The sequence below is a fragment of the Hypanus sabinus genome, chromosome 6 (assembly GCF_030144855.1).
Source record: "Hypanus sabinus isolate sHypSab1 chromosome 6, sHypSab1.hap1, whole genome shotgun sequence".
In the NCBI taxonomy this organism is placed as follows: domain Eukaryota; kingdom Metazoa; phylum Chordata; class Chondrichthyes; order Myliobatiformes; family Dasyatidae; genus Hypanus; species Hypanus sabinus.
The window spans coordinates 65,136,809-65,153,095 of record NC_082711.1 but is presented as its reverse complement, the minus strand read 5'-3'; the positions used below and the strand labels follow the sequence as shown (position 1 = coordinate 65,153,095).

The 16,287-nt window shown below is 41.0% G+C and overlaps 1 protein-coding gene across 1 annotated transcript in view; it reads left to right on the top strand.

Moving 5' to 3' along the window:
• Window positions 1–1,449: 1,449 nt before the first annotated feature.
• The window catches only part of ctnnal1 (catenin (cadherin-associated protein), alpha-like 1), a 285,354-nt gene continuing 270,516 nt past the window's right edge, over window positions 1,450–16,287 (top strand). The window contains exon 1 of the mRNA XM_059972319.1: window positions 1,450–2,240. Within this exon, the coding sequence (XP_059828302.1) occupies window positions 2,154–2,240 (87 nt within the window). The 5' untranslated portion in view covers window positions 1,450–2,153. The remainder of the gene's footprint in view (window positions 2,241–16,287) is intronic.

Genomic DNA, 16,287 nt, shown 5'->3' with positions numbered 1-16,287 from the left:
AGGGGACTGTAACATCAGGGTAGAAGCTGCCCACAAGCTGATGGTATATGCCTTCAGGCGTTGGTTATGTTAGTCCTTTATCAAGGCAGTGAGACGCGTAGACAGAATCCATGGAGGACAGGCTGGTTTCCGTGATGTGCTGAGCTATGTCCACAACTCTCTGCGGTTTCTTTTCCCAGTCACAAGAAATGCAGTTACCACACCAAGCTGCAATGCATCTGGATGGGATGCTTTCTCTGGTACATTTATATACAACAGTCAAAGAAGATGTGTTAAATTTCTTTCTCCTCCTGAGGAAGACGAGGCACTGGTGTGCTTTCTTAACGTGATGCCTCAGTAGTGGAACCAGGATAGGATTTGGTCATATTCACTCTCAGGAACTCAAGCTTTCAACCCTCTTGAGCTCCCCACAGTTGACGTGAATGAGAGCGTGCGCATTTCCCCGCCCTTCCTGGAATCAATGACCCGTTCCTTTGTCTTGCTGACAATGAGGGTTGGGCTGTTGTCATGACACCACGCCACTTGGCGCTCCATCCCCATCTGTACTTCAAATCATTATGCTGGTGTCATCTGCAAACTTGCAGAGGGAGTTAGAGCAGGATCTGGCTATGCCTAGCGGGTAAAGGAGGAGGCTGTTGAGGCAGCCATGTGGGCACCATTGTTGAAGATCATCCTAATAGCGGTGTTGCTGCCTATCCCTCCTGATTGCTGTCTGTTGACTTGGACACTTGTCTGCTTTGGATTGCTAAATTTATATGATTGATGTTGGGACATTATTATTAGACATAGGAGGGAAGTACTGGTGAGGGGTTCATGCACACATTAGTCAAGACATAATTGCATAGCATAAAAACTTTAAAAAATGAATGACATTTTTTTATTCTTATAATTACTACTTAGCAGTGGTTGGCTCTGTGAGTGATGAATATATTTAAAATTATTAGACCTCTTTTTAATTCACAGAGTCATGCCTGCACTGTTCGCTTTATCAATTCTTGTACAGTACTTGATTACTTGTGATTTTTATATGTAAACTTTCCGATTTGGTTTAACTTATTCTACAGCTCCCTGACCTTCTTATGCCTTCTAATTTTACACCATTGTACCTTCAAATTTGTTTCATTTGCATTGAATTAATTCTGAATCCAATTCGTAACTGAAAATTAAGAAATGGTATGTCCTATAAACAATTCTCTATGCTATTTTCAAATGTGGCAGCGAATCGACTCAGTTTATATTTATAACCCCTCAGTAATTCAGAAACTTGTCGGCAAGTTTGTAGTCTTGGAGTTGTATCAAATGTAACAATTATTTCGTTCTCCTTTACACTTGTTTACTGGAAATGATATAAAACAATCTTAAATCCTATAGGGACGAAAATATAAAATAAAAATAACTATACAAAGTTTAAAATCCCACCCGTGAAAAAGTGCAGTCAGCTAGGTATAAACATAGAGGGATACACGACACGTGGTGACACTGACTACCAGGCAGATAGGTTAACACAAAGTAATAACTAACCCAACGCCCAAGGTGCTGAATTTCTGCAAGCACATTCTTGGCAAGAAATGAAAGGCGCGAAGGATTGAAGTTCTGCTTCCCGGACTGACTTGGTGGGTAACCTTTCGCTGGAACCGCCAAGGTTGCTGGCAGTGGCGACTGAAGCAATGAATTACACCTTTTTTTAGTTGCTCTACTTCCTTCAATGTTAGCAGCAGAACTTGGTGCTGAGTTAAAAATAAGAGCGTTTTCGCAGTGGGGGCATGCGATGTGTGTTTCTCACCATTAACCCCCTCGGGCTTCCCAGTATCAGTGGTTCTTTTCGTCACCGCCAGCAGAGCCGCGCCATCGCGCCGTTTCCCGTTGCAACATTGCAGTGATCCAGCGGGCTTCAAGAAGGAAGTTAACTTAATGCTCGGTGGTTAAAAAAGACAGGTTTAATTAGAGCACATTGGATTTATGGAGAACGCGTAACAGGGCAAAAAAAAACCCTACAATCACCACCCCCTGCCACCCACACTCACATTCCTGAATCCTCCTACCGCCGGAAAGAGACACAACTCCCTCCCGCCCTCCTCTCACTGAGTGTCAGGCGCCGGGAGAGGGAGAGACGCACTCGGCTCTGCAACGCCAGCGGCATCGGCATCGGCATCATGGCTACTTCCCAGCACAACGCCGATACCGGACTGGAAATTAAAACCCGGTCCGTGGAGCAGACGCTCATCCCCCTGGTCACCCAGGTATGTTTGGGGTGAGGTGGGGTGAGGGGAGAACGAAAGGGGGCGCAGCGCAGAGAAGAGTGAGAGACATACACACTGTAAAGGGAGCAAGCTCGGGGACAGGCGGAGTGGAGTCGGACAAGGAGACCTTGGTGGAGGGGGGGTTGGGGTGCGTACCCCTCAAGAGGGGCAGGAGCTTTCCTTCTCTCTACCCTCACCCAAGAATAAAATGATGCAGATCCCAAAGACACAGCGTCCTGAAACCTCAAAGGCGAGTATGCGAGATCTGACTGAAAACAGACCCGGTTATAGGATAGGACAAGTGGTGGGATTCTAATAAATTGAGGCAATGTGAGACTTTAAGCATCTTTGACCTCTCTCAAGAAAGGACCTTCCGGCGACAGAAACTTGTCTCTCGCTGGTGCGGGGTTGCAAGAGATGGGCTAATGTGCAGCTCTACTGCCTTGTGCTGCTAAATGTCAGTCCCATTGTCCCCAGCCTCGCGTCCCGCACGCAGCTGGTCTGAAACTAAATATTATTTAAGAGATCCGCTTTACCGTGCACTGCAACCGGCAGAGAGAGAGTGAGTGGGGAGGGTGTCCGGGCCACGCGCAAAGGGTTGTTCTTGTCCCAGAGGGGACGTAGGACACTTAGTTTAGAAAGGGAAAGGCAGTGAGGGAGGCGCTTCACAGCCTGGAGCCGGTGTTTTATTCCAAAGTTCGAACTCCGTAACTTTCAAAGAGGGCAGTATGACTATCGCCGGAGAACAGGAAGGTTTTATTTCCTGCCTTTTAGCAGGCACACTGAGCAGACTTTCTGATTTGCAAGCGCTCCAAGTTCACAGTCGCACACCCCACAAAGGTTTACTGCTTTGAATTAAAGGTCTTTCTACCTTTCCCTTCGTTGCTCTGTCAAAAGGCGCTCAATAACTGCTGCGAAGCCGACAACGCCATCAATGAAAGGAATAGTTCTAAGATTTCGGAGTCCCGATTCCTCGAATTTCAGCAGGTGTTTTAAATTCGGACAAAATATTCAAAATGCCTGCATCTGTAATTTGCCTGCAGAGCATTCTTTACTTTAGCCGCAGAACAGACTCAACAGTTAGGTCAAGGGAAAGAACTGAGATATGGAACACTTAATGTTTTTGTCACTTGGGAATTTTGCCAAATCATTCCTTCAATTTTTACATTTTTTAACTGACAATTCAGTTTGGTAGGAGTCTTTTACTTTTATGGTGCTTGCAAAGTTATTAATTTCAAAACAATATAGGGAAAGTAGAGAAGAATAAAAATCGTGATATTTACGCATTTAATAATAGACTATATAATCTTCGGTGTAAAATTGAATCTAATTAAAAATAATACCTGGAATATGTTACTTCATAACTTGCTGTCAAAGTAATAGGAAAGTTTACATCATTCGTCATGATGGGAAAATATTCTGTTAGTTTTGGGCAAAGATTTTTGTGATTAAATTTGGAATTACAAATGTTCTTGTTAAAACCCTGCTACCACACTTTGTTCATTTCTCTATTGAAGTGTATTCAGTTCAGTAATATGCACAGTACATGCACAGTAGACATGAAGTAAACATTTTAGAAAATTGTATCTATTTATCATAAGTGTACATTTTACTGATAAACCAAGTGTTAGTTATTGCCTGGAAACCCCTCTGCCCTGATCATTAACAAGAGAAAATCTGCAGATGCTGGAAATCCGAGCAGCACACACAAAATACTGGAGGAACTTTGCAGGCCAGGCAGCATCTATTGAAAAGAGTACTGCCAACGTTTTGAACCCTGACTCTGCATCAGGATTGGAGAAGGGTCTTGCTCTAAAATCGACTTTACTCATGTCAATAGATGTTTCCTGGCCTGCTGAGTTACTCCTGCATTTTGTGTATGTTGCCTTGATCATTATCCAGTTTTTCTATGGCCTCTCATTCATTAAGATTTCATTTTTTTGTAATTTTTATAACTATATTTCATTACTTCCCCTTTCAGCTTTCTTAATCCTTTTATGCTTCTGAGCAAATTGACATTGGGTTTCCACACTGAAGTTTATATTTCTTTATTGAAGCTTGCATTGTTAATTTCCAAACTTCTAATCTGACTACTTAATGAATTACATTTGCTTACAGTTCCGTGATCCTTCACATGCTTTCGATCGCCTCAACAATTTTCAATACTCTTCAATACAATTTTCAACTGCCTCATTTTCACCATGGATGTCCAGTTCCTTTCCACTTCTATTCTCCATAACGAAGGCCTTAAAGCTTTCGGCTTCTTTCTCAACAAAAGAACCAACCATTTCCCCTCCACTACCATCTGGCAGAACTGGTCCTCATCCTCAACAATTTCTCCAGACTCAAGGAGTAGCCATGGGCACCCACATGAGCAAAATTGACTGCATGAGTGCTGCTTAATGCACCTATACCGAACTTGTCAGTTTCATCATCTTTGCCCCAAACATCTACTCTACCCTTAAATTCACTTGGTCTATTTCTGACACCTTCCTCCCCTTTCTCAATCTCTCTGTTTCCATCTCTGGAGAGAAATTGTCTACTGACATAATTTATAAACCTACCAATATCCACTGCTATCTTGACCATACCTCTTCTTATCCTGTCTCCCATAAAAATGATATTCCCTTTTCTGAGTTTCTTCAAGTCCATCACATCGGTCCCAAAAAGAGGTTTTCCTTTCCAGGACGTCAGAAATGTCCTTCTCCATCAAAGGAGGGAGTTTTTCTACCTCCACCTTTGAAGCTGCCCTCACCCACATCTCCTCTATTTCCTGGACATCTGTACTCACCCTATCTTCCCACCACCATAACAGGGATAGAGTTCCTCTTCTAACATAGCATCTCATGGGCCTCCGTATTCAACACATCATTTTCTGCAACTTCTGCCATCTCCAAAGAGGTCCTTCCACCAAAGACATCTTAACCTCCCCCCACACTCCGCTTTCTTCAGGGTTCATTCCTTCCATGACTCCCTTGTCCATTTGCCCCTCCCCACTAATCTCTCTCTTGGCACTTGTCCTTGTTAATGGCCAAAGGGCTACACCTACCCATTCACCTCCTTTCAGGTCCCTAAATAGTCCTTCCAGGTGAGGCAGTGCTTCACCTACGAATCTGTTGGGGTCATCTATTGTATCCAGTGCTCCCATTGCAGCCATCTCTACATTGGCAAGACCAATTGTAAATTTGGGGTCCCCTTTGTCGAGCAACTCCATTCTGTCCGTCAAAAGAGGAACTTCCCAGTGGCCAAACATCTTAGTTCTGGTTCCCATTCCTTCTCTGACACATCAGTCCATGTGCCATGATGAGACTAGCCTCAGAGTGGAGGAGCAACACCTTGTATTGTGTCTGGGTTGCCTCCAAACTGATGGCATGAACATTGATTTCTCCTTCCATTTAAAAAAAAAATCCCTCCCCCTTTCCCTTTCTTCTTTTCCCCACTCTAACCTCTTGCCTCTTCTCTCCTGCCTTCCACCTCTCTCTGGTGCCCCTTGTTTTTCCCTTTCTCTCATGGTCCATTCTCCTCGCCAGCCCTTTACCTTTACCATATAGCTGGCTTCACCTTGCAGCTATCCTCCTCCTTCTTCCCCTCACCTTTTTTATCCTGGTGTTTTCCCCCTTCCTTTCCAGTCCTGATGAAGGATCTTGACCCAAAACATCAATTGTTCATTCATTTCCATAGATGCACCTGACCTGCCGAGTTTCTCCGGCATTTTGTGTGTGTGTGATGCAGTTGCTTACCCTGTTCACTTGGGTTCTATGTACCCATCTTGTCTCATAATGACTTTTGCTAACCAAAATTGCTAATAAATAATTTTTAGAAAATTAAGCCTGTAAAACCAGTCATAGTGGGTAGTGGTGTTTGTTGCTCATCAAATTATGGCCCAACTTAACAAATATTCCGTGTGGAGGGTGCAATTTTTGGGAAAAATTTTGATTCCATACTTTTTAATACCCAAGTTGTGGCTGAAGTGGGGGGGGGGAGAAAGAAATACATATTTGTACATTTTAGAATATACCTTTGAATTTATTAGTAACATGTTTAACTTGTTGCAGGCTCTCTGTGTTATTTTTCTCTTGGAATCACTTAAGTTGAGCTTATCATTGGTGAATTAGACTAGCAATTTCCATCACAGTCAAGTTTGCCCTATTACCTTTCCATGGCAGAAATTATCTATTTTTATATATTGTTTAAGTGTGATTCAGAAAATGTTGTGATAATTGTATTATTTAAAAACTTAAATTTAATAGTGTTTATTGAGATGGATTTTCCATACAATTTCTAGGTTTCTCTTGACTATGATCATGAACCTGAAGTACAGCTTGATTGATGTCTGAAAACTTGATAATATTGATAGTTTGACTATAACAGTATGTCCACCAGAGTTTGAGTGCTACTGGATATTTCATTGTTTAAATTGGACCAATGGGCTAGATTATGAGAATTCTGCTGTGGTGTGCTCATTATATCCTGTTGTTGAAAGTTATGATCTGATACCAACGTTGTCTGGAAAATTTAAAAACTATCATTAGAAGTCTTGTGCACTGACAATGCTAATGAATCTTGAGGTGGACATTGACAGTTTTATGTTTGATTCTCAAATTTCTGTGAAACAATTAATTTAAATATATCAATATGCTTCCTCTTGTATAGTTATCATGGTTTAAACCTTTTCCGTTTGTGTGTGTGCATATACAAACATCATAAACTATAGCCACAAAGGGCCCTTATCAGAGCAGGTTATTTTTGAAATGTATGGGAGAAAATTTTACTTTGATGTATATCCTAAGTTTAGATGTGATTCAGATTAATTTTGACATTCTTCCTGTGTCCCGTATGTTAAATAAAAAATGTTTCTGCAAATGTAGAGAGATACAAAATTAAGACTAATAAAAGTATTCTAATTGATGGAGACAGTTTTTGAATATTGTGGCTATTCAAACTGATACTGATGTGATTCCTTTAAAGCAGGGATTCCCAACCTTTCTTATGCCTTGGACCAATAGCATTAAGCAAGGGGTCCGTGGACACCCGCTCTGAAGTAACTTAGATGTAACTATACATTTATTTCACAATAATGCCTCCAGCATAAACTTCTAAATGAGAAACACTGGGGGTGGGGATGAATGAGATACACATGAAAAAAAAGCAATTTGCAGAACAGTGGGTCTGACCAGTTAGATATTCTTGAAGGCCAACACAAGCAGTGTGGCTGAATGGTCTGGTGGACGTGACAGAGTGCGTCGTTCTGTCTGAGTTATTTATGTATGTAGTTATTATGTTAGTTTTTACCTTTTTAAAATAAACCAGTTATATTTTTAAATAGCCGATGTTACTTCATAGAAGGCCAACTACTGAGTCATGTACAAAATAAGCAAATTAAATCATTGCGTGAAACATCAAAATGGTGATTTAATGCCCTTTCTTAATAGCTATTTCTCAATAGCCCTTTCTTAAACCAAACTTGGTTTGGTTAACTGCTGTACTACACCTGGGATTATGCATTTGAATAACTGATATTACGACAGACTACTGATGAAATGCTGAATTGTCAAAAGTGCCCTCCTTTGATAAGTTGGAAATCTTCTGAAATCTTTTTTCAAATTGGAAATCGAATTGGAAATTGGAAATCTTCCAATCTGAAATCTTTGCAGTCTGATAAAGAGGATTGGTGTTGGGCATGGTGGAGTACGTAAAGAAGTATAGCTGCCTTCCTTTGGAATGAGTCTGGTTTCTTTCAAAATCAATGCTTCCTAAGAAAATAAATTAGAATAGTTGAATTAGAATATAAAGCATAGAAGCAGAATTGGGCCATTTGGCCCATTGAGCCTGCTCTGCCATTGTATCACAGCTGATTTATTATTCCCCTCAACCTTATCCTGTTGCTGGCTCCCCATAACCTTTGATGTCCTGATTAATCAAGTACTTATCAACCCCTGCTTTAGATGTACCCAATGACTTGACATCCACAGCTGCCTGTGGCAACAAATTCCACAGATTCACTACCTTCTGGCAAAAGAACTTACTTCTCATCTCTGTTCTAATTGGATGTCACTCTATTCTGAGGCAGTTCCATCTGGTCGCAGACTCCCCCGCTATAAGGAATGTCCTTTCCACATCTGTTCTATCTAGACCTTTCAATATTTGATGGGTTTCATTGCAATCCTGATCATTCTTCTAAACTCTAGTGAGTACAGGCCCAGAGTCATCAAATGGTCCTCATACTTGAACCCTTTCATTCCTGGAATCATTCTTGTGAAACTCCTCTGGACCTTATAATGCCATCACATCTTTTTGTAGATACAGGGCCCAGAGCTGCTCAGAATACTCCCAAGTGCGGTCTGACCAATGCCATTTAAACTCTCAGCTTTATGGTCATCCTTGGGATTATATAATGACTTACAATTTAACCAAGGCTTTCTTCATGGAAATGTAAAGATATACTTCAACAGCTCTTCTTCATTTGTTATCAGCCAAAGTTTTCCGAAGTTACGTGAGCAGCTTGTTCTGTGTGTGGAGCTCCCTGATGGTTTATGCAGTCACTGAATCTGTTGAGTGTAGGATAAAACCAGCAGCTGGAAAATGTGCAATTTGACCATCTGAATTCCAATCCAACGCTGTTATCACACAACGGATTTCCTCAGTGGTGTGGAGGGTTCTGCCCATGTACAGTAGTTACAGCATGCTATTACTTTTATTTCTTGTGAATCTATTAAATGTGATATTAACTTCCAATTTGTATCTTGCTAACTAGAATGAAGTATTTTGTATAGTTTTCAAAACACATTGATGCTTCCCTTTTGCTTAATCTTAGAAATCTTACCAAATCATAAAGTTCTGAACAAAACTTTCACAAGATTTTAGAAAATGAATCTCATCCCCAATAGGAATTTTTATTTTGCAATTCAATCTCAAGTGGAGAAATCCAGCTCAGATCAGAAGTGCCCTTCGTGTCCTTGGTGGCAGCTTTGTAACTCAGCCTCTGTCGCTTAATTCCTTTCAAGCCAATGGAACAGAAGGTTGGGAGTGGACCTGAATGTGTAGCCTTCCTACGGAGTGTTTAATTCTACCAACTAGGGACACATTTCTGAGCAACAGGTTTTTAATTTTTGAGCAGTTCATTATTGCAGCCACTCATTTGTAATGATGATTAAATTATAAATATCGTCACTAAAGATTAAAACTGACAGGGTCCTTGCAACGATGTATATATAGTTAAATGTAGAAATCTGGAGTAACTGTTAATGATGCCCTAAATGTTTACGGGATACAATGCAGCACTCTTTGCATGTCTAATCAACAATAAATAAGTAGTTTAAATTGAAAACTGGCTTTTCTCTATTTATCCAATTCATTGAAAATATTGCATCTTGTTGGATAAAGTATATTTTAATGGCATGAAAAGTTAAACTTGGTGCTGAACAGACCTTCTTGGTCTTATCGAAGAATTTTAATATGTGTGGAGTGCATGGCAATTATTCTCTCAGTGCATGGCAATTATACAGATTTAAAAAAGATTGGTGTTTAACTTTCCACATTAAAGTTGCACGTTTGTCCCAGTCTTTATTTTGCTTTCTGTAAAATTATTTAAATTATAATCCTTGCCTTTCACTGTCTGTGAGAATTTGTCCATTTCAATTGCCGAACCTGCATTATGGCCTTACAGTTCCAGGACTGATGTACTTTCTTTGTATATGATTGAATGTCGTGCTGCAATATGGGAGGCATACACTACAGATGCTGCAAAATCTTTATGTTCACCTTTGGCTTGAGCCACTTGTTGTATAGGAGCCTCAGCCTGCTTTGTTTGTTTAGCTGATCCATTCCATCCTCAAGTTAGTGATATTTCGTGGGTTCTGATGGTGAATGATTGAGAGTGTGTTAATGATCTTGTTATTCTTGGGTCGGAGAACATTGTTGTCTTACATTTGTGGTTCTGTTTCTGCTGTATGTAGACATTATCTGAAAAGCTATGAAAGGCAATGGACATTTTGAGAATTGTCAGTAAGTCAGAATCAGATTTATTATCTCTGTCTTATGTTGTTTTGGGGTAGTAGTACAGTGAAAAGACAAATTTCTGTAATTTACAAAATAGTGCAAAAAATGAATAATGAGGTAGTGTTCATGTGTTACGGATCACTTAGAAATCTGATCGGGGTGGGGGGGGGGAGAAATTGTTTCTGAATCATTGAATATGGGCCAGGCTCCTAGAACTCCTCCCTAATGATAGGAGCAAGAAGAGGGCGTGCTGGATAGTGAGAATCCTTGATGATGGTTACTGCATTCTTGAGCCACCGCCTTTCGAAGATCCTTCAATGGCGGGGGAGGCTTTTGTCCACGAAGAAGCAGGCTGAGCCTAGAACCATAAGCACCTACTTTTCATTCTGCACTTTGGAGTCTTCATGGCAGACTGGGATGCAACCAGTCAAAATGCTCTCCACAGTGTGTCTATTGTAACTTGCAAGCATCTTTAGTGATGAGCCAATTCTCCTCAAACTTCTAATGAAGTAGAGCCGTTGGTGTGCCTTCTTTATGGTTGCATCAGTGGATGGATTCTTCAGGATGTTGACCCTCCGGAACTTAAAGCTGCCTACCTTCTCCACCACTGATCTCTCAACGCATGTTGGTTCCTCCCTGATGTCCACAATCAATCCTTTGGTCTTACTGACATTGATTGTGAGGATGTTGTTGTATCACTGCTCAGACAGTCCTGTACGCCTAATTACAGACCACAGTTTCACCCCTGGTATTTCCAAAGAAAAGCAACAAAATTTGCTGTATATATCAGGGCCAAAAAAACAAAATCCCTTTTGATGTTGTGAAAACTAAAAAGCTGCAGATGTTGGAACTCTTCAGTAAAACAGAAAATGCTGGAAATACTCCATAGGTCAGGGGGCATCAATGGTAAGAGAAGCCAAGTTATTATTTCAGGAGAAAGATGCTTTGTCAGAACTGGGAAAGGGATAAAAGAAGCTTGTTAGGCACAGGGAGGGTGGAATGGGTGGTCTCTGTAAGAGCAAAACTGGGGTGAGGCTTTTCGTTGGTTGGATTGACCACGGATATTGGGTCATAGCTGGTTCCAGAGATGAATAGTTTGCATTCATGAGACATATTACTGAAGTACTATTTTTCCTCAGGGGCCCAAGTAATAACCAGGGATCACTGGCAGCTTTGGTAGTCAGGGCAGCAGCTCATACCTCTCATCCATTTTCTTGTCTGCATGAAGGCTGTAATTAGGTATGAAATGTGGTGTTTCCAGCATAAACCAGGCTAAAAATAGTTTATTGGTGTGTTGGTGTTACTACTCTGAAATAAACTGCTGGAAGCATAATTAGTCGTGACTTGCATCTCTAGAATCAGTGTTAAGATGATGTGTAATTATATTTAATGAAATTAGAACATGAGAATCATTTATTTCAGGTCTGAGCAGTTCGAGATATCGTCAAGTGGTTTCAAATGCTTTCTACTCCCAAGTACTGAATAGGCTGTGCTTTATTGTGCTTGCTATTTCTCCAATGGTCGTCTTATTGTTTCACGTTTCTGCCCCCAGTAGCTAAATATTATTAAATTAGAACAGAAGGAAATGCAGAATTTCCACAAAATTGCCTTCTCTATTGATAGGAAAGATTTTTTCACATGTGGTTATGATTTAACATTTTTTTTCTCAGCCTCTTGATATGTATATGCCACGAAAAACAATGAAATCAATTTGACCAGGACTGAAACATAGTAACATGATGAAATAATTTGAATGCATTTTCCTGAGCCTCCAGCATTTTGTGTGTGCTGCCCAGTTCTATTATTTTCCAAGTGCCCTACACCATTTCATTAAGAAAACAGATAATGCTAGTAAAACTCAAAAGTTCAGAGTAAACTTAATATCTAAGTACCATATAATACCTTGAGATTCAGTGTCTTGCCGGCATTTACAGGGAAATAAAATAAATTAAGTATAATTTTATGAAAAGCTGACAATTAAACCAATGTGTAAAAGAAGAAATGAAAGGTGATACTGAGGACGTAAGTTGTAAAGGGTCCTTTAAGTTGAGTCGGTAGGTTCAGAATGGTGTTTGAAGTTATGCACACCGGTTCAAGAACCTGGTGGTTGTAGGGCAATAACTGTTCCTGATCCTAGTAGTGTGGGGCCTAAGGCTTCTGTATCTCCTGCCCAGTGCTAGTAGTGAAAAGAGGTAATAAGGTTAGGCAGAAATGATTGGGGGCAGGTGGTAATGGGTGGATTAAAGGGAATTTCTGGGATACAATGTCATTTAGGGGCATTTGAGCTCTTTTGTATGTAAACTATATTGCTAATGTTGTAAAGTCTAGATAGTATTTCATAGTGAGGTGTATAGGGACCTAAATAACCCAGGTTAGTAATTTGCTTCCATTTTTCCCATTCTAGCCTACTGCATCTGGTGTTCACACTGTGGCCTCCTCTACACTGAAGAAAATGAACACAGATTGGGTGATAACACTGCAGACTATTTCTGCTTGGACTGTGTGGTTTCCACTTTAATTCCCTTTCCCACTCCCTACTCTGACTACTGTTTAAAGCCTCCTGCTGCAATGAGGCCCAGCTCCATCTAGAGTAACATCTTATTTTTCCCCATAGATATGCTGAAGCTACAGGCTGAGTGTCAAATCGTCCAACTTTAGATAACTCACCCTTTCTGTTTGAAACAGGAATGAACTAGTTGTTTTCTCCCCCCCCCCCCCCCCCCCCCCGCTACCCCTTTTTCTTTCATGTGTACAATCTAGTCTTCTGGGCATGTCACTAATGTTCTACTAATGTCTGCACTTCACAACATTAGCTGCATAGTACACAAGCAAAGGAGCTCACCTGCCTCTTATCAGCAACATTATTTTATCCTATTACAGACATTTTAATTATCACATGTGCATTGAAATGTACATGAAATATGTTGTTTACATTAACAACCAACACATCCTAATGATATGCTGGGGACAGCCCAACATGGAATGGCCCCAATGTTCACAAAAAGTGAAGCCACGTCAAAACAAGCCCCTTTCCTCCCTCCCACTTACACCTCACCCATTCACATGTGCTGACAGGCCTGCAACCCCAGGACAAGCTGCCTCTGGGTTTCCAGCCTCCAGTGGACTTGTGCACTCGCAGGCATCAGGTTTTTGACTGTCCCAGTGAACTTTCAGACTCTCAGATCCAGTGCTTTCACCATTGGGCTTTGACTTAAGGGCTTCTGGTTGATCTTTGGTATTGAACCCAGGACTCCCTGATAACCGGACCTCAAACTTCAGTCTTCAAACTCCGGACTCGTTGATTCATGTACTTCGAGTCCTCTTCCTGCGCAGACCTCTGTTCCTGGGACCACAGCCTTTGTTCTCACTTGGCTTCATCCACAGTGCTTGCCGGCCTGTCCTTTTATTTTTACACTCTTGTATTACTGGTTATTGAAAGTGGACCAGAGGCCTAGGCTCCAGCCTAACCTCTTAACTCCCCCACATCCCTGTCTCTAAACCCTAAACTGATCCTTCATCCCTAAGCAAGAACTTAATCCTAACTATTGCTCTCCACTGCCTTCTCTGCTACCTAGATTAGTTTATGTTTTGTTTTCTTTATCTCAGTTATAATGAATGATCTTCCACCTGAAGCATGAACTATTTCTCCTTCCCTAGAATATTTCCAGCATTTTTTCTTTTATAGTTCAGATGTTTAGCTATTCCAGTTTTGTTTTTCACCACTTCCTTTAATAATAGATTGCAGTTTGTTCCTTGCTACTTGGGTCAGGCTTATTGGTCTCGTGTCTCCCCCCCCCCCCCAGTTTACTCTCTCCTTCCTTAAATAGTGGTGTTTCTAGGTCTTAGTTGAAAATGCCTCTGTGGATATTATTCATCTAGTGATCTGAAGGTTGCTAGTTTGAACCTTGGCTGAGGCTTGTGTGTATGTGTCCTTGAGCAAGGCACTTAACCACACATTGCTCTGCGACGACACCGGCACCAAGCTGTATGGTGTAAGCTGTATGCCCTTCCCTTGACAACATTGGTGGCATGGAGAAGGGAGACTTGCAGCTTGGGTAACTGCTGGTCTTCCATTTTAAAAAAAAAAACCTTGCCCCGGCTTGGAAACTTTCCAAGGTGCATATCCATGGTCTATCGAGACTAATGGAGGCCTACCATTATAAACACGCGAAAGTCGGCAGATGTTGGAAATCCAGAGCAGCGTACACAAAATGCTGGAGAAACTTAGATAGTTGACATTTCTGGCCAAGACCCTTTAAGGGTCTTGGCATGAAATGTCGACTATCTATTCCTTTCCATAGATGCTGCCTGACCTGTTGAGATCCTCCAGCATTTTGTGTTTGTTTCTGTGGATATTAATGTAATCATTTATAAACCTCTTCCATTTTAATCAGTCTTTCTGACATCTTTTTGCTTACTGACAACTTTGTTCATGTGTTCCAACACAGCTGGAACATACTTCCAATATGTTTGGTTGCTCCCTATCAATATGTAAAAGTGTGAGCTTTTGACAGTGTGAAGCCTTTTTACTCCAGATTTAAACAAGTAATTATTCTGAGGATTTGGGCAGCATTGACAATGCTTATCACTCTGTGCCTTGAGAAGTTGGTGGGCCTGCTCTTTCAATTGCTACAGTTGCTGTGGTGATGGTACTCCCACAATGTTGCTGCTTTTGTACTTCAGTTGTAAAGGTCACACGAGGGATGTGCTGAAGAAATAATTTTGGTGAATTGTTATAAGGCAGTTCTATAAATATTTCAACCAAATCATGTAGCCCAGAATCACCAATTAAGTAACTGGTCTGACCCAGATCTTAAGAGTCTTATGACTTGAAATTTGTTGTGGTGCTGAAAATGAGGAGTCAACCAGTCTTTGCAGAATGACAGATCCTACTAATATTCTTGTAGCCACCGTTGATGTGACTTGTGGCTCCTTCAGGTAAACTTTGTTAGTGGCAGCTCTTAATATTAATAGGTTTAAAGTCCATTGAAGATCTGGAAGACAATACAAATGGAATGTTCTCTTTGCTTGCCCTGGCCTGAATATTATCTAAAATATTTAAGGCTAAAAACAGAAATAATGGGGGTATACATCAGGTTGGCCAGCATCTCTGGAGAGGGAAAGGATGAACATTTTACCTTGATGACAATTCATCCCAAAAAAAGTTCTCAGTCTGGTGAAAGACTGCTTTATGTTTGGAATCAGTTGCTTTGGACTGGATGGTTAGCAAGTTGTCTCAGTCCTGATCGTTGTAATGAAAGGCTGGGCATGGAAGAAACATTTGAAGATTCCTTTGGCAGTTATGTGTTGAGGCATTGATCACTGACGTTTTGGGGGAGAAATTGATGCGTTTCTGTTTGTTCTGTTATTGGATTGTGAAAACTTTTCAAATTTGAAATTTTTAGGAAAATCTTGTTATAACTCTATGAAAGCAGAAGCATTTCTGTTCATTTCTCCCTTGTTATCTGGACAAAGGTGTGGCATTACCCTTTACTGTAGACACTTCTGAAGATGTGTGCAGATCTGAAGATGAATATGAATAGCTTGGACAATGTGTCCATGTTTGATGCGTACCTTGGCATACAAGTGAGTATAGTCAGTTATTTAATTTGTTAGGTAAGCAATGTTTGTGAACTCAGAGCCCATCCTTTCCCTTGTACAGTTGTGCAGGGAATAATCTTACAGAGCTAAAGTGTGGAAACAGGTCCTTCAGTCCAACAAGACCATGTTGACTCTCTATGCACCCACTTGCACTAATACCACTGTCTTGTCCCTCATTTCTAACTCCCACCTGCCCCCTAATTTCTACCACTTCAATACAGGAACTATTTATTTTGGTCATTTAACCTATCAACTTGTACACCTTTTGCAGTATGGGAGGGAAGTGAAACACTCAAAGGCAGTTCATTTGTTCACAGGGAGAACTTGCAAATTTGACGCGGACAACACTTGAGATCAAGATCTTAATTACTAAGTCCATGAAACTGTGAGGCAGCTGCATCCCTGTGCTGGATTTTTCTGGTGCTTGGGCTGTCGGAGGAAGTTGTTC